Source organism: Mandrillus leucophaeus, unplaced genomic scaffold, assembly GCF_000951045.1.
Source record: "Mandrillus leucophaeus isolate KB7577 unplaced genomic scaffold, Mleu.le_1.0 Scaffold149, whole genome shotgun sequence".
Classification (NCBI taxonomy): domain Eukaryota; kingdom Metazoa; phylum Chordata; class Mammalia; order Primates; family Cercopithecidae; genus Mandrillus; species Mandrillus leucophaeus.
The window spans coordinates 2,476,307-2,497,754 of NW_012101465.1; the positions used below are offsets into that span (position 1 = coordinate 2,476,307).

Sequence of the window (21,448 nt, forward strand, 5' to 3'; positions counted from 1 at the left end):
TGTCTCATCCTGTCACCCAGGCTGGAGTGCAGTGGCATGATCTCAGCTTACTGCAGCCTCAACCTCCAGGGCTCAAGTGATTCTCCCACCTCAGCCTCCCAAGTAGCCAGGACTACAGCGTGGCAAATTTTTTTATTTCTGGAAGAGATTATTAGGTCTCACTATGTTGTCACAGGCTGATCTCAAACTCTGAGCTCAACCAATCCTCCTGCCTTGGCCTCCCAAAGTGCTGGGATTACAGGCATGAGCCACCGCACCCAACCAGCCATACTTCAGGTCACGCTTTGTGTTCTTTTCTGTAGTCCCTTTTGCCTCTATTTTTGTGGAGAATTAAGGTTAAATAAGGTTTTTTGTTTGGGCACTTACCAAGTTGTATATCTGTATATAGACTGCGCTCGGTGGCTCATGCCTGTAATCCCAGCACTTTGGGAGGCCAAGACGGCCAGATCACCTGAAGTCAGGAGTTCAAGACCAGCCTGCCTAACATGGTGAAACCCCATCTCTACTAAAAATACAAAAATTAGCCAGGCGTGGTGGTGCATGCCTGTAATCCCAGCTACTCAGGCCAAGGCACAAGAATTGCTTGAACCCAGGAGCCAGAGGTTGCAGTGAGCCGAGATCGTGGCAGAGCAGGACCCTGACATACATGCATACATACATACATACAAACTTAAAATATCTGTACATGTACACTATACTGTATATACTATATATTTATGTTTCCTCTGTACTTGGCCACTGATGCATTTTAAACTATCTCTGTGAATAAAACATTACAGTAGTTTGTTCAACAAGGAAATAACATATAAAGCATTATGTTTATTTCAGGTTATTTCCAGTTTATTTTCTTCATTTCTTTTTTTCTTTTCTCCCTTTTGGACATCACTACTTCTTGTAGTGATTTGCTTTTAAGACCAAACTATTTTTCTTTTTATTTATTTATTTTTTTTCTGGAGACGGAGTCTTGCTCTGTCGCCCAGGCTGGAGTACAGTGGCGTGATCTCGGCTCGCTGCAAGCTCAGCCTCCCGGGTTCACTCCATTCTCCTGCCTCAGCCCCCCGGGTAGCTGGGACTACAGGCACCCGCCGCCACAGCCGGCTAATTTTTTGTATTTTTAGTAGAGACGAGGTTTCACCATGTTAGCCAGGATGGTCTCGATCTCCTGGCCTCGTGATCCGCCCGCCTCGACCTCCCAAAGTTCTGGGATTACAGGCGTGAGTCATTGCGCACGGCCCTTTTTAGTTTTAAATAGGTAATATGTATATACACAGTAAAAAGTTCAAACAGCACAAAAGGTACGCAGTCCTCGTCATTGCCCAGCATTCCTATGACCTTCCCAAAGACGTCTTTTATTCTGCATTTACTTTTTGTATTTGCCATCTTGAAGATTATCCCATCTTTGTATGTGTAGATCTTTGTTAGAATCATATAATATTATATTGAACAAGTATACCATAAGTTTTCCTGTGATTGACGTACAGGGTTTTTTTAATCTTTTGCCATCACAAGTAATGTTTCACTGAATATCTTTGTACATACCGTCTTTGTGGACTTGTGCAAATATATCCGTGGGATAAATTCCTAGAAGTGGAATTACTGGGACTAATGATGTACGCATGTTCAGTTTTAATGGATTTTGCCCAGATTGCCCTCCAAAGAAGCTGTACATAGTTATACTCCCAACTTAGGCACACCTGCCTTTTTTCCTACATCCTTATCAATGCTGTGTGACATCAAATATTTGACCTTTATCAATCTGATATAAATAAAAGAATGTTTATAATTGCTTTCTCTCATAAGTAAAATAATACCTTTTCATGTGTCCAGAATTTGGCCATTTTTGTTGAAAATAAGTGTACACTTTTTCTTATTAAAGAGTGTGAAGAGTATCTATATAGAAATCTATGGATATAGTGTTTTCATCTGTAGAAAGAGGCTTAACAGTCTCTAAGTTTCCTTTAACATCTTTAACTGTCAGTGATTTGTCACTGCCCTGCTTAAAACTCTTCAGTGGCTTCCCATTGCACTTAGAATAAAATGCAAACTTCTTTGTCTTACAAGGCCCTGCATGATCTCTCTGCCTGCCTCACCACATGCAGGCCCTCCTAGGCCTCCTTTTTGACCTTATGATTTGCCAGTGCATTTGACTGGAACATGTTTGATCCAGTTCTTCATGTGGTCAATACCTTCTCATTGTTCAGGACTGATCTTCAGAGTTAGATCCTGAGAGGTACATTTTCTGACTGCCTTCTATAAACAGTACCACACTAGTTGTTTCTGTCACATCAACTTGATTTCTTTTTCACATTATACTCTAAGATCCAAAGACCTTATGTGTCTTGTATTACCTGGCAGATATGATTAATGAAGCAAATGAATATTCATTTTGCCTGTGTATCCTTAACACCTCTAAAATCTGTTTTGCCCTGTTGGTTTGTAGTATTGAAATATTGTGCATTGCGTATGTGTTTTCATTCTCATTCTCCCATATCTAATCATATCTAATTATCATACCTGGAAGGCAGGGCCTTGCTCTTCCCTGAAGATGCCTGCCATAAAGGCATCCAGTAGACCCAGTAGAAAGTAATATTTTTTAATTATTATCTATTTATTTTTGAGATGGAGTGTCAGTGCCTGACTGTATGAGAAATGACAAGTGGAAGGAGGCTGAGCAGACAAGTCTGCGGAAGCACAAAGAATGGTTAAAGAATTTCATCAAACTGAGACAAGGAGAAATTTCTTAGGAGTCTGGTCAAATAGAGGGGTTTCATTCAAACAAAAAGCCAAGGGGATTAAAAATTGAGACCACAATACTGAATTGGTGAACTCTGAGAATGTAATAAAAGTGTACTAATGAAAAATAAGACCTAGTGATTAAGCAATAGATAAGGAGTAGGAATAAACTGCTGTTTGTCTTCAGTTTCATTATTGGGTCAAAATCTGCTCTTAGGTTTGATTTTGATCTTGTCCTTTGGAAGACCAGATAGCTGAATTTCTGATTAATCATTTCCATCATCTCTGAACCTGGCATGATCAATGATTGTACGATTTGTACTAAAGAACTGACTTTCATGTTTTCTGAAGCTTACTTTCAAATAGTTGTAGGAACAAAATAAACTGTAGGGTGTGTGTGTGTGTGTGTGTGTACATACATATAGAGAGAGATAATATACATATATATAGAGAGAGAGAGATAAAGCAGATTTGGCAAGCTGTTAACAGTTGGTGAGTCTGTTTATTATAGGTTTGAATTTTTTTAGTAAGTTGAAAAACAATGAAAAGCAAAGTGAACTAGGAGATATGTCCTCCTGCAGGTATGCACACACATGTAAATACCTAACATTTGGAGCACTGTTGTTGAACAGACAGTGGCAGGGAAGGCTTTCTTAAGGAAATATTACTCAGCTGGGCCATGATGGATGATAGAATTTCAATAGGGAGGAGAGAGAAGATAGGTTTATCAAGCTACAGAATGACAGTGTTTTTAAATATGAAAAATACAAGCCCTCCCTCCTCCTCAGACATGGATACCATCTCCTCCTGGCAATTCGATTAGTATGGGTGTATAACCAGCATATACTCCCTGTAAAAATTAGAGAGACACTTGAAATTTTAATACATTCTCATTAATTAAAAACATAGAAGATAAAAGTGGTATAAAATTTTAAAGGGCACGGTGCAGTGGCTCATGCCTATAATCCCAGCACTTTGAGAGGCTGAGGTAGGAGGATCACTTGAGGCCAGAAGTTCAAGACAAGCCTGAACAGCATAGTGAGATCGTAGCTCTACAAAAAAAAAAAAAGAAAAAAAAACTAGCCAGGCATGGTAGCTCACACCTGTAGTCTCAGCTACTCAGGTGACTGAGGCAGAAGAGTTGCTTGAGCCCAGGAGTTGGAGATAGCAGTGAGCTATAATCATGCCACTGCACTCCAGCCTGGGCAACAGAGGGAGACCCTGTCTCTAAAAAACAAAACAAAAATTAAAAAGAAGCAACCAGATTAATGTTTCTTAAGAGAACATTTCTTACGTCATTATACCGCAAAAAAGATGGTGAAGTCCATGTGTATGCTTTGAAAGCTAACCTGCAAGTGGAAATTCAGAAACAATTGTATCTTGGATACCAGTTTCACTGTTCTATTACTGTATTTCTAGATACATAGTTTAAGAGCAACTTTTTTTCCTCAAAAGATTGTGTGAAGCAACAAATACAAGCAAAAATATTAGGGAGAGAAAGAATATGTATCAGAGCAATAGCACTGTTTGTTATAAAAATATTCAAAGCACCTTCTTAGAGCAGTGCATGAAACTTGAGTTTGTGGGATTACTTCAGTGAAATTGCATTATAACTGTGAACCAAATCTGCAAAACAGATTGTTGAAAGAGATAATGTTTTTACCTTACTCAGTTGGTATTAGAGAAGAAAAGCTTAATAACACTATGGCAACAGACTCTCATACCAGCACTATATATAACAAAAAAATCTTATTCCTCCACTAGGCTCATTATAAAGTAAGCAGATGTATGTTACATCAGTCAACAGTGTTTAGAAAATACTGTTCCTGCAGTATAATATCAAAGTGAAGGCATAATTCTTAAATATTTTTAATAGTGAAAGTATAATAATTAGAAATTTGGATAAAAAGATTTATTGTATCCTCTATTCTTAACCTTTTTAATAGATTTATTTTTATGGCCAATAAAGGATGTTACTTCCAACCAGGCCAAAAGTATTTTACTATGTGACTATATAAAGTAATGATACAGGTTTTAAGTACATACCTGAGAAATGAGTCTTATTAATTTAGAGTTTTACAACATCTAACTAAAGCCATCATCTGTTATAATTGTGGGACCTCTAGGTATGTGTCCTTAAATACCTTAGAACACATCAGTTTCGTGATGAACATGACCACTTTACTATGAGGATATATTAGTTTTTACTTCAAACAAAACTGATGATTTCTGTCCTTTAATACCACTAGATAATTTTGACTAAAAAAGGAGGAAATAAATGAAACACTGACCAATACAGGCTTTTGAAGAAAGTACATTCTTCTAATATTGTCAGAACAAAAGTCCATGAATCTTCTTTTAAAGGAAAAAAGCATAGTTAGTCTTTTCTACCCAGACATCCCAGCTTTTTAAATTCTTTGAACTATTTATTTGAAGTAGACACAATGTAGTGATATGTACCATGCTTCTGGAGTTTCTATGAGTTTTATTTTCTAATATAAAGAATTAATGAAATATTTAAAATCTCAACTCTGAAATTAATGTTTAAGATTTATAATCTCTATCGACTAAAATACTAATCACAAGAGTTTTTAAATTTCCCTAAGTCAAAATTTGAATGACAAAGCACATTTCCCTTTATAAGCTTTACACAGTCCATTGACACCTCCTATCTCAGACTCCCAAAAAAAAAAGGCACTGTAAACCTAACTGTTGAAACATCAGAAGCTCTCAATCATCATTTTTAATTATGGTATGTATGGCCTCCTTTCAAATGTAAATATTCTGTGTTTTTCCAGTTAATTTGTTTATTGAACAAATACATGTCAATATTCTACTCTTTCCTAGAGGGGATAAAAATCAGTATCAGAGATAATCCCTGTCCTTATATAAATTTGTTCCCTTTGTAAATAAACATTTTTGCTAGCCTGTCTACTGAAAATTTATTTCTGAAATCTTTATTTAGCTGTACATATAACTATCAGTTTTGTAAAATGAAGTTGGCACTATTTATTTAAAAAGCCACATGTGGTGCAATTGTTTGCTTTTAAAAGGTGGTATTGTTATGCCACAGCAGACAATTTTCTACTAGATAGAAAATTTCAAAGATAAATGTTGCAAATTATAGGAAAAGGAAAACAGCAGCCTAGAGTGTTTATTTAAGATAGTACTTCAGATCTCTTTTAGGGACAGGAGATTCAAGAAACAGGAATAGAACATTAGAAAATGGGAATTTTTTTTTTCACACAATTCTGAATCATTTTTATTCCCCCTACTCCCCACTCTTCCTTTTTTCTTTTTCCTTGTTTCTATCAGATACATTTCTATCAGCTTTAAGGAAAATTAACCCATTTTTTTTTTTAGGGCAGTAGTCTTACAGAGAATATTGGATGGGAAAAGATAAACCCAAAAGAACAGGCTTTAGAAGCCTTGGAATGTGAATGAAGCAAGATAACCTAGAAGGTGGAAATAGAGACTGAAGAAATCATGTCAGAAATCATAGAGTGGTAGCAGAGATTAGATATGGACAGGTGGGGAATAGAGAAGAACAGAAGAGGAGAGAGATTGCCTGGGATAAAAGAAAATTAGGCATGGAAATTTAAGTGGAAAACAAACCCATGTAGTTACCATTAGATAAAAATTAAATTTAAGATATTCCTCATAATACTACGTATTCCTTCAGTAAGACTAAAAAGTAATTCTTGAGTGCTTGCCACGAAGGCAAAAAGAGGACTCTGTAGTTCTTGAAATGAGCTGTGAACTAGTTTACCTTTACAGTGAGGAAGGAAACTTAGATCCATCCTTACAAGGATGCCTTGACCTGAAGAGTCAGAAGGCTTACCTTTGGCTCTTCTCATGTATTTGCTGCCTTCCTTTCCCCTCTCTGATCTTCTCCACAGAGGGTTCCAGGAAGTGGTGCAGGCTTGATGGGAACCGGTTTTTAGTAAGTTCTGGTTGCTCTGTGCCTGCAGTGCCTTGTCCCTTTTTTCATCTGTCCCTGCTTCAGATTCAGGATTGTGTTGCCCATATTTTCTCCATCTGCCTCTCCCTTATTTCTGTTTCACACATATTCATTTCTTTCTTGGTTTGGTCAGCTGTTAAGACAATATTCAAAGAAAATGGTATTAATCATATAAAAGCCGTTTTGTGAATTTGGGAATAAGTTAGTGTCAACTACCACAAAGCATTTGCTCCACAAGAGGCTAGTTTAAGAACGAATGTCATGCAACAATCCTGTTTCAAATCCCTAAAACACCCCTTTCATCATGGCATTCTCCTAATCAAAAACTACAGGATAAGAGACCAGCTCCTCAGTTTGTCATTCAACATCCACTCCTTCACTCCTTCCCTAAGACTCCAATCTTTTTTTCTAACCATTTTTAAGTAAACCGATATTTGTATGTCAGGTTGGTTGCAAGGGGGTCATATATCAAGCAAGAATTAGCACATTCTCAAATAGAAATAACTAGCTTGGAAAATTAAATGCACTTTTTTTTTTTTTGCTATTTTATTCCTTTATAACAAATGCTTATACATTGCCATTATTTCTATTTTAGAATCTAATTCAAATCATCACATGGTATTAGTCATGCTTGTTATAAAACAAACTAAAACATTCAAATATTTAATGAAAGTACCCTTTTTTATTTTTCAAGTATGCTTCCTGGTTAGCTGTTACTTTCAGTGTACAGTATTATGAGTATCAGGTTAGTTCACTACATCTGTTCTGCATGGATGTTTAAAGAATATTCACTAGAATATTCTGTATGCTGAGATTTAAGTTATTCAAAGATTATGCATGTTAAGTGAGAGTTTTCAAATCATGTTAAAACATTTGTTTACTTTTTTAACTGACTTAGGGTTTTTTGCCTTTAGTAATCTCACAATAATAATAGTGAATATGTATTTGTGAGGTTTTTCTTGTTTTTTTTTTCTTGAGACAGGGTCTTGCTCTGTTTCCCATACTGGAGTACAGTAGCCCAATCATGGCTCACTGTAGCCTTAACCTCCTGGGCTCAAGTAATCTTCCCTCCTCAACCTTCTGACTAGCTAGGGCTACAGACACATGCCACCATGCCCATCTAATTTTTTTTTTAAATTATTTCATGGAGATGGAGTTTTACCATGTTGCCCATGCAGGTCTCTTAACTCCCAGGCTGAGCCTGAACCACCACACCCAGCCATGAATATCATTAACATTTCTTCTCTTTGCTAGTCACTTTACATGCATGTTCATTTTGTCAGAACTCGATCTGAGAAACCTGTTGAATCCCTGTGTCTTTAGCTTTGCTGTCTAAAGTCAAACTATTGAGATCTGAAATTTACATAATTTTCTTTATTATTTTTTCTGTCATTTTCTTTAATTAATAAAAAATCTTTGGGGGTGTAGGGTTTTCATTTGTCTTTGATTATTTTGTATTTTCCTTATAAACTTTTTGCTTAGTATTGGAATTGACTCTACTGTGAGGATTTGAATTCCTCTCAACCTGTGTCTGTTTCTTAATAATGATAGTATCTACCTTACAGGATGAGTGTGAAGATTAAATTATGTAATAAATGCAAGTCACTTAGGATAGTGCGTGGCACATAAACATGGCATTATTGGTAGCTATTTTAATTATTACTATCATTTTTGGTTACAACTTACTGTTTATACATGTGGTATTTTTAACTTTATGGTAAAAACATAGGGAAAAAATATTACCCTCGAGTATGCATACGAAGTTTGGAAATTTTTATAGTATCTGTTAATACTCTGCTACTTTCAAAGAATGTCTCTTTTGTGTGTTACACACATAGCATTCAACCAAAAGAGTGGGCATTTGGCCAACTCTATAATAGCTATAAATTTACTGTATCATTAACAATCAGTCATTGTTTTACTATATTTTTATTAGTTTTAGAGACACAGAGTCTCTGTCATTCAGGCTAGAGTATATAGTGTAATCATAGCTCACTACAGCCTCATATTCCTGGGCACAAGCTGCCCTCCTACCTCAGCCTCCTAAGTAGCTAGTAATACAGGCACACACAACCATGCCTGGATAGTTTTTTATTTCTTTGTAGGGACAGGATCTTGCTTTGTTGCCCAGTCTGGTCTCAGATTCTGGCCTCAAGTGATCCCCACTGCTCAGCCTCCCAAAGTGTTGGAATTACAGGTGTTAGCCACCAAGCCCAGCCAATGTTTTATTTTATATCATGTTTAAATATAGTTTACTTCTACACTTTTGTAGGCTGTATGGAAAACTAAATCATCATTTCTGGCTAGTTAATACTTTGTATTGTGTTGTATGTGAATTGGATTATTGATCTCTTAAAATAAATAACTGACACTTCATATATCTATAAACATAAAATGTATTACTTCTTTCTTGAAAGATGAAGTAATCCTGTACGTTATTTTCATTTTACATTTATCAAATTTGTAAATATGCTACGTCTCACAGAATTGCCTTGGGGAGTGTGAGACCTATAAAAAATGTAAATAAAAGAAAGGAAAAAAGGCATTCTCCTTCTATTTATGTTTATGTCACTGTCTTTAGTTAAACAGCAAGTGTTACCTGGTCGGCCATTTATTATATGCTTTACATGGAATCCATTAGGTATCTCAGCTGTTGTGCTTCCTAATTAATTGTTGTTATGTATGACACAGTTTTGCAGTTCTAAAGCCAGAAATGAATCATTTTGTCTAGGAGATGTTGGTCCTTTGGACAGCTGTTAAATTATCTTCTATGGACAGTACTAATTGACATATAAGTGCTGTTGGATCAACATAGCCCCACATAATGGATAAGTTTGTTATTCAAGAGCAATTGTTCTAGTACCTGATTTGGGGGAGACTGATGCCTCTGGGGCAAGCTCATCCAATCCGGGTCCAGGATGGCTTTGAATGAGGCCAACACAAATTCATAAACCTCCTTAAAACATTATGAGGTTTTTGTTTTTGTTTTGTTTTGTTTCAGTTCATGAGCTGTCATTAGTATATTTTATATGTAGCTGAAGACGATTCTTCTTCTTCCAGTGTTGCCCAGGGAAGCCAAAAGATTGGACACCCCTGCTCTAGAAGGAAGATTAAACCAAGAAAGCTTTGGGTTCTGGTTTTGATGGATCCCCTGTACCCCGCAACCCCCAGCATTGATTGAGCACCTATTGTGTATGTGCTTAATGAATTAAAGCAGTGGGAATGTTTAAGTGATTATTTGTGTACCTGTTTAAGTTTAGATACCAGATTATCTTTATTTCCACCACAGTTGTTTGGTGGAATAGCTGTTTTAAAATCTATATGTAATTATGTTATTGGATAACTTGTCCTAAGGCACAAAAACTCATTGGTAGAAAACTTATAACCAGCTTTTGTTTTGTTTTGTTTTGTTTTTTGGAGACGGAGTCCTGCTCTGTCGCCCAGGCTGGAGTGCAGTGGCCTAATTCGGCTCACTGCAAGCTCCACCTCCCAGGTTCACACCATTCTCCTGCCTCAGCCTCTGGAGTAGCAGGGACTGCAGGTGCCCGCCACCATGCCCGGCTAGTTTTTTGCATTTTTAGTAGAGACGGCGTTTCACCGTATTAGCCAAGATGGTCTCGATTTCCTGACCTCGTGATCCGCCCGCCTTGGCCTCTGCCTCCCAAAGTGCTGGGATTACAAGCGTGAGCTACCGCGCCCGGCCATAACCAGCTTATTTTTAAAATTCCTTGTTTTAAATTTCTGTTTTGCTTTTTTAAGTGATTTTTTTAAGACTTATTAAAGTCTAAGCCTTCAAATAGTGAGTTTGTACTCTTAGAGCTTTGTTTAATTTCTGAACCCCTCCACTTTTTTTTAATCCATTGCGGAAGGAAACCTCTATATGCATGCCAAACAAGCATTGATTGAGCTGGTTTCAGGCAACTGTGTCTTTACCAGATAGTATCTCGTTCAAAAGAAAATAATTGAGATGTCATCTATAGGAAGCTTCTATGACAATTTGAATCTAAATCAGCTCTTCTTTTCCTAAGGGGTGATTATAAGCCTTATGTTTTGACGTATATGGTACAGTCTAGTCTCAAACTAGTGTAACCTGAGGCCCATGAAGATGCAAATGCAAAATATTCCACAATCCAAAGCACATGAGACTTCTATAGAAAGAAAGAAAATGCCCACTGAGGATGAACTCACACTCAAAGATTACTGTCTGTACCATGATACAATCTACCATTAAGGAGAATTCGCTGGAATACCATCTCTGAAACTTAAAAAAAAAAAAAAAAAAAAAAAAAAAAAAAAAAAAAAAAAAAAAAAAAAAAAAAAAAAAAAAAAAACCAAAAAGGGGGGAAAAAATTTTTCAAAAAATTTGGAAAAGAACCAATGAACGTTATTCATTATAGGTATGTTCCAGAAACATTCTATATAAACTGAATTTTTATAAATTGCAAAAGAAGGAATCTGTTGGTCCCTCATCAAGTCATGCCAAGCATCCTGCCTTATAGGAGTTGAGAGTAATTTGCTGTATTGTAGGAAAGAGCACTGAGAATTGAATAAGATGCTCCTAGTCTTCTAAGAGATTTGCCACTCATGATGGGGAAAATTTTCTAGTTGCATGTTTTTCTACATTTATACGTAAAAGGAAACTGAGAAAGACTTTTTTCAATTTAAATGTCTGTGGGATAAAGGTCTTTTGTTTTTAATCATTTGAATTGTACTTGAAAGCTAAAAGATAGTCCTATCCTGTAGCATGCTGTAGCATGTAGTTAGTATTCACAGCTGGATAGGTGTCATCTTTATGCGTTGTGGTTTTCAGATGATGTTTAATTTCAGTTCCTTCACTGCCAGTTATTCAAGGGTCAGACAATATTCCTGTGGGGTCGGGGGCCGGGGGTAGGTGGTGTTTTGTTTTGCTAATGTGTATTTCTTAGATATACATATTTTTCAGGATTTATTCCCTCACTTATAATGAGTTTTTCCAGTTTTTACTGTGTCACTAATAAAAAATTAATTTTAGGGTGTATGTTAGTTATCGGTGCAGTGCTCTTAAATTGGTTTTAAGAAAAGAGCACTTGAAATCTCAAAGAGGGGAATTTTTTTTTTTAATGTATACTAACAACCTGTTTAAATAAACTGTAGTTTCATAGTGAGCCTAATAATGTTAACCATACTGTTTTGGAGCTTTGTTACATGATTTACTGATTCATCACATGGGCCTTCAAATATTTGCGGGGAGTGTGGTTCTCCATGGAAAAGTATTTTTAAAAAGAATTTTCTCACTGATTGCATATTTCCTCAGTAAAAGCAAGGCACCATTTATCTGCTTATCAGATTTTTTGAAAAATTGATGAAAAACATTATCATTGAAAAATTATTTTAAATTATCATTTTGAATGTTATCAGAATAATTTTTCATCTTGGAGTTGTTTACTTTTAAACATCTTTCTAAATTGTGTTTAGAATCAGTTTGTCAGAAATACTATATTAAAATTTTTTTTATATTTATGCCTTTCGTGATGTCTCTCCTCTTACAAAATCACTTTTTATTTATATATGGAGTCTTGCCTATACCTTAAAGTGATGCATTCTCAGTTAATCTTATAACTAGTAACTAGGGGATGTAAGAGAGGGGAAGAAGAACTAATACTCATTGGATTCCTGCTGAGTGCCAGGCAGGCTATTAGAACCATTTGTGGACTTCAGTCTTCACAGCTACTATGAGTATAACTGTTATTTTCCCCATTTTATGGATGAAGAAACTGAATCTCAAAGATATTAAGTGACTCATCCAAAAGGAGAATTCCTGCCCAAGTCCAGCTAACTCCCAAACCCATATATTCTTTCCACAGTACAACTCATGGATCATAGAACTAGAATAAACCTTAGAAATAATCTAAGCATCTTGTTTTGTTAGGAAATAGAGGCTCAGAGTAGCAGTTACTTATCCAAGAATGCTACTGCGTTCTTTTATGCTTTAGTCAACATAAAGAATGTTAACTCTTTCTAGAATTGTTTTTAAGGAGAGATGATTCTGTGAAGCACAGAAATGCACAGCTTCATTTTTAAGTACCTTTTAAGAGAAAGTAATGAGACAGCTGGGAGATATAGATACACACAGACACGCACACACACACTTTATTAGTTTCCTGTTGCTGCTGTTACAAACTTAGTGGCTTGAAACAGTATGAATTTATTATCTTATAGTTCTGTGGGTCAGAAGACTCAAATCAAGGTATTAGCATGGCTGAATTCATTCTCCAGGCTTTAAGGGAAAATCCCCTTTCCTTGCCTTTTTCAGCTTCTAGAGGCCAACTACATTCCTTGGCTCATGGCTCCTTCCTCACATCACTCATCACACCCCCTACTGCTGACCCTGATCCTCGTGCCTCTCTCTTAAAGTACCCTTGTAATTATATTGGGCCCACCTAAATAATCCAGGATAATCACCCCCATCTCAAGATTCTCCACCTGATCACAAGGCTGTTTTATCATGTGAGGTAGCATTCACAGGTTCCAGCAATTAGGATGTGGACATCTTTGGGGCAGGAGGGCATCATTCCATCTACTGCACATGTGTACCCACACATGCAGGTGTTGGGTGTGTGTTTATCACACATACATTAAAACCTTTCTTATCCAGGGTCATCTGGGAATTAGCCATTCTAAATACATGTCTTCTATATCGCTATATCCAAGTCATATTTTTAAAATTTCCTTTGTGTGGAAAATGTTCCAAAAGGTGCTCTCCTCCCTGCCTTTGAAAACTGTTATTCTGAATATAACTTTACCTATTACTGAGAAATGGTGGCTGTCATTGTAAACATCAGTTATTGAGCTATGCTTCAAATACAGCTATAAATGCTAATGTGGGCGTCACTAGTTTGATTCACAGAACTCAGCGGGTATTAACCCCTACAGTGAAAGTGCAGTTTGCTTTATGGTCATTTTTTATTATTCGCTTATCAGCAACATGATGTGAAGGATGCATAGCTGCCCAGCCCCCTGAACAAGATAGTGTGATGGGCTTTCTGGAAAATTGAGTCAGAGATCGGAGTAGTCTTGTAGGTTAAGGGTGGGAAGACTTGCTTTCTCAGCCTCTAAAATTCTCCTTCTGGCAGTTGCAAATTCTTTGCTATTTGTCACTATTAAAAATATTATTTCCTATTTCTGAATCACTAATATCTAAGGACTGCAGACAATTTCTTATCAGTTTACAAGTATTCTTTCTCATTTTCCCTAGTTTGTTGATAAGGTCTGGAAGAGAATGCTGGCTGCTTCAAGAGCTTTTATTAGCAAGTTTTTACCTTGTTTGTAGAACATGTTTGCTGATGTGGACAGACCACTCATTTCTTAGGTTCTCTTTTAACATTTAAATAGGAAGTAGCAGCAATAAAAATGTTTATATTGGAGTGCCTGGCACATGTTGAATGCTTACTAAATTTATCATTTTTATTATTAGTTTAGCCTATATGAAGCCCCTTGTGAAATAATATCATAACCTGTAGGAAAATTTAGTAAAGGAACATGGGACAGAAAAATGTTAAAGAGGTCTTCTGCTTCCTCAGGATATTCTCTAGTCTTCCAGCTTTGACTCCTAACGTATGGTTCTCAAATGCTCTTTTACCTAAAAAACAGTGAGAGGTTGTAGCCCCTCAGAGACGACGAGCCTGTGGTGTGTTAGCATTTGTTCAGCAAACAGTGGGCTGTTTCTGTATGCCAGGCACTGCTTTGGACATCAGTTGAAAGATATTACTTTCATGAGTAATTCCCAGTTTCATGAGGAGGTCCTACTGCAAGTATAGTATTGAAGTAGGAATACGATGGCGGGACCCCCAAAGAGGAGATGGGTTACATTTCAATAGATAAACGCATAACACTTCTTAAAACTTAGGAATCAAGATTTTGTTTCCAGCTTCAAAAGGTGGTAGTTGTGGGAGTCTCTGACACTAGAACATGTTGGAACAGTCTGTCTGTCTGTTTAATTCAGTGTGGTTTAATTCATGAACACCTGTCAGAATAGAAGTTGACAAACATCATTACCAAAGTAGATCCTTTTATTGTTGGTATAAAATATTCAAGTGTAAAACTCTGTCCAGAAATGCACAGGATTCTTTGCAAACTCAAACTTTATTATTTTTCATCCAATTATACTTTGGTTTTAATGAAATGTCTGCATTTAAAACATAAAGTCAACAACATTTATTAAAGTTTTTAATAAAAAATGAGCAAAAATGTGACAGACTGTAGAGGATATCCAGATAACACATAAACAAATGAAAAAGTGTTCAACATTATTAGCATTTAAGGAAATGCAAATTAAAGCCACACTGAGGTATCATTATACCCTATTAAAATGGCTATAATGAAACATAGTGATAACACCAAATGCTAGCAAGGATGCAGAGAAACTGGATCACATTGCTAGTGAGAATATAAAATGGTACAGCCACTCTGGGAAGGAGTGTGGCAGTTTATTATAAAACTAAACATGAGCTTAACATACGACCCAGCAATTACACTCTTGGGCATTTTAAAAACTTATGTTCACAGAAAACACATACACAGATGTTCAGAGCGGCTTTATTTGTAATAGCTTAAAACTGGAAACAACCCTGCAATATTGTGATTTCTAATAAGAAATATATACTATTTGGTCTCATTTTTGACACAAAGCTACTAAAACCCTTGCAATCTCAGAAATATTAACTGTCTTTTGTATGCTAATGAGGTGACTGGTGGCTGGGGTCTCCTGGAAGGCCTCAGGATGGAAGCTGGTTGCCATCATGTCACAATCAGGTGATTAGAGGGTAGAAACTTTCAGCCCTTCTCCCCTATAACCCTCAGGGAGAGGAGAGGATCTGAAAGTTGAGTTGATCACCAGTGACCAATGATTTAAATCAATCATGCTTACATGATGAAGCCTCCATAAAACGGCTAAAAACAAGGTTCAGAGAGGTCCTGGGTTGCTGAACTCATGGAGGTTGTTGTACCCCAAGAGGGCATGGCAACTCTGTACCACCCCCACCCCTTATGGCTCGTACCTTACCTTATGCTTATCTTCTAACTGTTCAGCTATATCCTTTGTAATATGTTTTATAATAAACCAGTAAAGATAAGTAAAACGCATTTATGGATTGTGTAAACTGCTTTCGCAAATGATTGAACCTGAGGAGGGGATTGTGGGAATCCCCAATTTATAACAGCCAGAACTTGGATTGGCATCTGAAGTGGGAAGCAGTCTTGTGGGACTGAGACCTAAACCTGTGGGTTCTGACTCTACATCCAGGTGGATAGTATCAGAGTTGAACTGTGGGACCCCCAGCTAGCCTCAGAAAATTAGTTGTCAGGAGAAACTCCTCACCCACATTTGGTCACAGAAGTCTTCTGTGTTGAGAGAGTAGGAAAAACATTTTGATTCTTTCAATCTCATAGAAACCCGATGCCCTTCAGTGGGTAAATGGTAAACAGATTGGTACATCTATTACTGTTTGTTTGGTTCTTAGTCTTATTTGGAGAAAGAATTCTGCCAAGCTACTGATTTAGCCAGAAAAAGAGAATTCATTGAAGGAAAATACAGAGCAGGGAGTTATCTAGAGAGAAAGTACACTCTGAAAAGATGAGGCAGAGTGAGCTGCTGAAAGGGAGTGAGCCAGCAGTACCCCGAGAGTTCTGTGTTGGGTTTTTATGATTACAGATTTTTCCTTGAAGTTCCTGCCTCTGTCTTAGTCTCCACCTTTTTACTTTGTTTAGTTTTCTGCATCTGCCTTAAGTCCCTGCCTTTTCCCTCACCTAGTTCCCGCCCCAAGGTTGTGGGACCCTCCGTTACTATTGGTATGCACGAGTGAACCCGATGTTGAACACGAATTGCTTCTGCATATCTCAGGAATTTTCTCCTTTGCCCTCTTCCCTTTAGCATGCATCTAGCTACATTCTGGCAGGTTAACTGGCAGAGTGAGCAGTCAGTACGGTCTAAGGGGAATTCCTTTCTACCTAGGTATTTCCCTTCCTGTCTGTTCATATCTAGCACACCTGTTTAGGGTGATCTCTGGGGTGTGAGATTTTCCAGACTCCTTTTCTCAGGGCCTCCCTTTTCCTCCTCATGTCTGGCTATCTGCCTACTGTATCACATCTATACCATAGAATACTACTCATCAATAAGAAAGGAACAAATTATTGACACCGTGCAACAACTTGGATGGATCTTAAGGGAATTAGGCAGAGTGAAAAGAACCAATTTCAAATGGTTACATACTATACGATTCCGTTTTTATAGCATTCTTGAAATGACAAAGTTGTGGAGATGAGGACAGAGTTGTAGTTGCCAGGAATTGAAGTAAAGGGAGAAGGCAACTATGGCTATCACAAGGTACCATGAAGAATGTTTGTGGTAGAGTTGTTTGTGTGTTGGCTGGTGGTGTTCACACAAATCTATACATGTGATAAAATTACATAGAACTAAATATATTTAATATGCATGAGTGCACATAAAAATGAAATCTGGAAAAGGGTCAGTGGACTGTATTAATGTCAATTTCCTGCAATATACTGTTGTTATACAAAATGTTATCATTGGGGAAAATTGAGTGAAAAATATATGGGATCTCTTTATTTGTTATAACTGCATGTGAATCTACAATCATCCCAGAATTATACATTTTTACAAAGGAACAGAGGCATTGATGCTGAGGGATAGACCATAGGCTTTTCGATCAGCACAATTGTGTTCAAATTCTGGCTTCCATTTACCACTTGTGGGATCTTGAGCCAGTTCTTTAACCTCCTTTGCCTTAGTTTCATCATTTTTCAAGTGGTTACAATAATATTATTTTCCCCCATTGAATTGTTTTGAGGGTTAATTATCAATATTATGTAAGCCACTCATCAGTTAAATTGGGATCATAAAAATATTTTATCTTTTCATTTAGTACTGAAAGGAATAGGAACTCTGCCTTCTCCACAGAAATTTTAATATCACAAGATAATCTGTGTTTCATTAACTTAGGCTAGTGTCTTTATTTCTTCTTTCATGGAGTTCAGTCTGTTGTTCTCTTACTACCTTCCTGAGTTGGACACTTAACTCATTAAGTATCTTTCTTCCTTCCTAACATATGTATTTGAAACTGTAGATTTTTCTTTTACAGTTGTTTTAACTGAGTCACAAAATTTTGATATTGGCAACCCAATATTTTCATTGTCATTCAGCTATAATAGTAACTGATTTTTTTCTTTGATCCAAGAATTATTTGAAAATCAGTTTTTCTGTTTCCAAACATATGATAGGGGGATGTTTTTATATGTAGATTCTGACTTTGCATTATGGTCTTAATAATGTCAATTCTTTGAAATATGTGAAGCTTCTTTTGTGGCTTAGCATGTGATCAGTTTTTATAAATGTTTCTTAAATGTTCCTTAATCATTAAGTGTAGGATTTTATCTTCATTCAGTCCCTTGATTTTGTTTATCTAGTTGTTCAAATCTCCAATATCCTTACTAATCTTTAGTCTGGTTTACCTATCAGTTGCTGTAGTGAAAATGTTCCTCTTTGACTATAGATACGTCATTTTCTCCTTATAATCTTGCAGATTTTTACTTTGTATATTTTTGGCTATATTGTTAGATACAGCAGATTCAGAATTGTTACTGTTTTCTTGATGAGTTGTTTATTTTATCAGTAAAGTTCTTTGTTTCTAACAATGCTTTTTGCCTTAAACGTATTCTGACCTGATAATAATATAGTCATTTAAGCTCTTTTTGTTAGCTAGTGTTTACACAGTATATGTGTCTAGGATTTAGAATTCTCAGGAAAAACATTTCTCAGTCTAGAGCCCAGGCTTTCTTTGGTAAGTTTCTTTGCTATCTGTGTCATAAGGCATATCTTTTCAAGTCCATCCATTTAATGAAAGACTAGCCATTACAGTTTCCTAATTTATACAACGGTGCTGAATTCTGAACTGTTGTAACATACAGGCCTAAGATTTCATCTTCTTTTTCCATGAAGGCATCAAAACCCAAACCTCCATTTTGTTAAGACTGAATACCATCTTTTACTCCTTTCCCTCTTCCCAAAACCCATCGCAGGTGCACTCTCAGCTTGTTGCACTTACTATAATTTTTGGCTTTTAATTCTAGACTGTGGGGATTCCCCTTGCAGATTCTGCTATGCATTTTAAAGAATGTTCATTATAATTTCTTCAGCATTTCTAGGCATTTAAGATGTAGTACCAAAAGACTGTCTTTAGAACACTGAGATTTTTGTATTTTTCAACTTAAAATTTAAGCACATTTCTGAACATAATATTAATAGTATTCACATCTTATTGCCACTTACATAACACTTGTAAACAGAGTTATAGTAGTTATAAAACTGATTTGCACTTAATTTTTTTCAGTTGAAGTGTTTTAAACATGTTATGTTTCACAGTTATACATAAGCAACATACAGTGGTGATCTAGCTATCACAGGGCAAAGACTATGCATTAATATTACATTTTAAAAATAAAATTTAAGAAAGAAAAGGTTTCTAAATTACAACTAACTGTAACTACTATAGTAATATAACTAATATAGTAAATTGTAACTAATATAATAAAGTGTAACTACTATAATTATACTAATATAGTTCTATGAACTAGGCATGTTATTTATGTAGATGCCTTGGTTTATGTTTTAAAACTGTGTTCTAGGCCGGACATGGTGGCTCACACCTGTAATCCCAGAACTTTGGGAGGCCAAGGCAGGTGGATGACTTGAGGTCAGGAGTTCAAGACCAGCCTGGCCAACATGGCAAAACCCCGTCTCTACTAAAAATACAAAAATTAGCCAGGCGTGGTGGCAGGCACCTGTAATCCCAGCTACTTGGGAGGCTGAGGCAGGACAATCACATGAAACCGAGAGGTGGAGGTTGCAGTCAGCCAAGATCACGCCACTGTACTGCAGCCTGGGCACTGCACTCCAGCCTGAGACTCTGTCTAAAAAAAAAAAAAAAACTGTTATAGAATAATATTTATTTTCTTTGTATTAGTACTCTCATGCTTTTTGGTGTTTGAATATTATAAATGTACAAAATCCTTAAAATAACTGGAATCTAACAAAGGTTTTCTTTGAAATTTTTTAGAAGTCAGAGTCAATTTCTCCTCATGAACATTCCTGTAATTATATCAAAAGTAAACTCAGTCCCTAAAACATTTGTTACATAACAGGACTCTATAAGAAGCAGAATGTCATGGCTTTGCTGTTGATGTTTATTCCTCTGTGCCCAAAATGACAGATTCTAAAATGATGATCTCTGTCTGTTGATTAATCTCATGTGCCCAAGAAAAAAATCAAGTGTATTTAAACCAATAGTCTGGACTGTTTTGTCTGATAAAATAGACAATCTTATCAGACAAAAATTGTCTATAGGTACTGTTGATAAACATATTTTGTCTAACAAAATATAACTTTACATTTTCTTGTAGGTTACCTTCCGAACAAGAATCTATCACTGTAATATTAACAGTCAAGGCGTGATCTGTCTGGACATCTTAAAGGACAACTGGAGTCCGGCTTTAACTATTTCTAAAGTTCTCCTCTCCATCTGCTCACTTCTTACAGATTGCAACCCTGGTAAGAGACTTTAAATCTGGTATGAATTGGAGCTTCTCAAGATGTAAATGTCAGACCTTAGTAACTTGGTTACAACTACTACTGCCACCACCACCACCACTGCTTCTACTACTATTATTATTTTTACATTTTCATAGTATGTAACTATATTCTTTTTAAGTTGGGTCTTCTCATTAGTGTTTTTAAGACCTATTATTTGCCAAAAAGGAAAAGGCACAGTGTGGTTAAAAAAAAAAAAAAAAAAAAAGAAAAATCATTTTAAATGGGAAAGTGCATTTAAAGAATGAATTAAGTTGTCCTGCCAAATAATAATAAAAATTCAAGTTGGATAGCTTAATCTTTAATTAGATGCCTACTAGAAGATGTTAATTTGAGAAATGTGGGCTATTAAAATCTGATAACAACCAGCAGCACCATGCAAACGTGACCTTTTTGGCATCCTAATAACTGTGCATCCCGACAAGCTATTAGAACGGTCCTGAATGGTCTGTTCTAGGATATACCCCAAAAGTAAACAAGGAAATACATCTCCCAAGAAAACAAGAAATCTATAGCCAGGGCTTTATGGCTTGTCGGTGTGCTTAACACTGAAAATTCTTAATTCCTGGGCCATTTCTTTACACATTGGGTTTATTTTAGAAAATATAAAACTCCAAAGATAGCCCTAGGGTTTTCATTGATGTTCTCAGTGGGAGAAATATTTTTTGAGTAATTAATAGCTTAAATATTGCATGAGATTCCCTCTTCTACAATCAAGAATAAACTCTGTTCACTAGATACATGAAATTTTACACAAATGGAAATGACGAGTGTCAGTGGAGTTGCTTAGGATCCTGGCTGTTTTATAAAACATCAAGAAATAACAGTCTTTCTGCTTTTGTATTTTTTTATTTTTCAGCAATAAAAACTTTTTTTTTAAGTGGCAAATTAGTTTTTTTTTTTTTTTCTTGAAATGGAGTCTCACTGTGTTGCCCAGGCGGTAGTGCAGTGGCACGATCTCAGCTCACCACAACCTTCGCCTCCTGGATTCAAGTGATTCTACTGTCTCAGCCCCCCAAGTAGCTGGGATTACAGCCGTGCACTGCCATGCCCAGCTAATTTTTGCACTTTTAGTAGAGACGGGGTTTCACTGTGTTGGCCAGGCAGGTCTCGAA

The 21,448-nt window shown here is 36.4% G+C and overlaps 1 protein-coding gene across 1 annotated transcript in view; it reads left to right on the forward strand.

Moving 5' to 3' along the window:
* UBE2E2 (ubiquitin-conjugating enzyme E2E 2) overlaps positions 1 to 21,448 on the forward strand; it is a 414,545-nt gene that overhangs the window by 341,582 nt on the left and 51,515 nt on the right. The window contains exon 5 of the mRNA XM_011974770.1: positions 20,147 to 20,294. Within this exon, the coding sequence (XP_011830160.1) occupies positions 20,147 to 20,294 (148 nt within the window). The remainder of the gene's footprint in view (positions 1 to 20,146; positions 20,295 to 21,448) is intronic.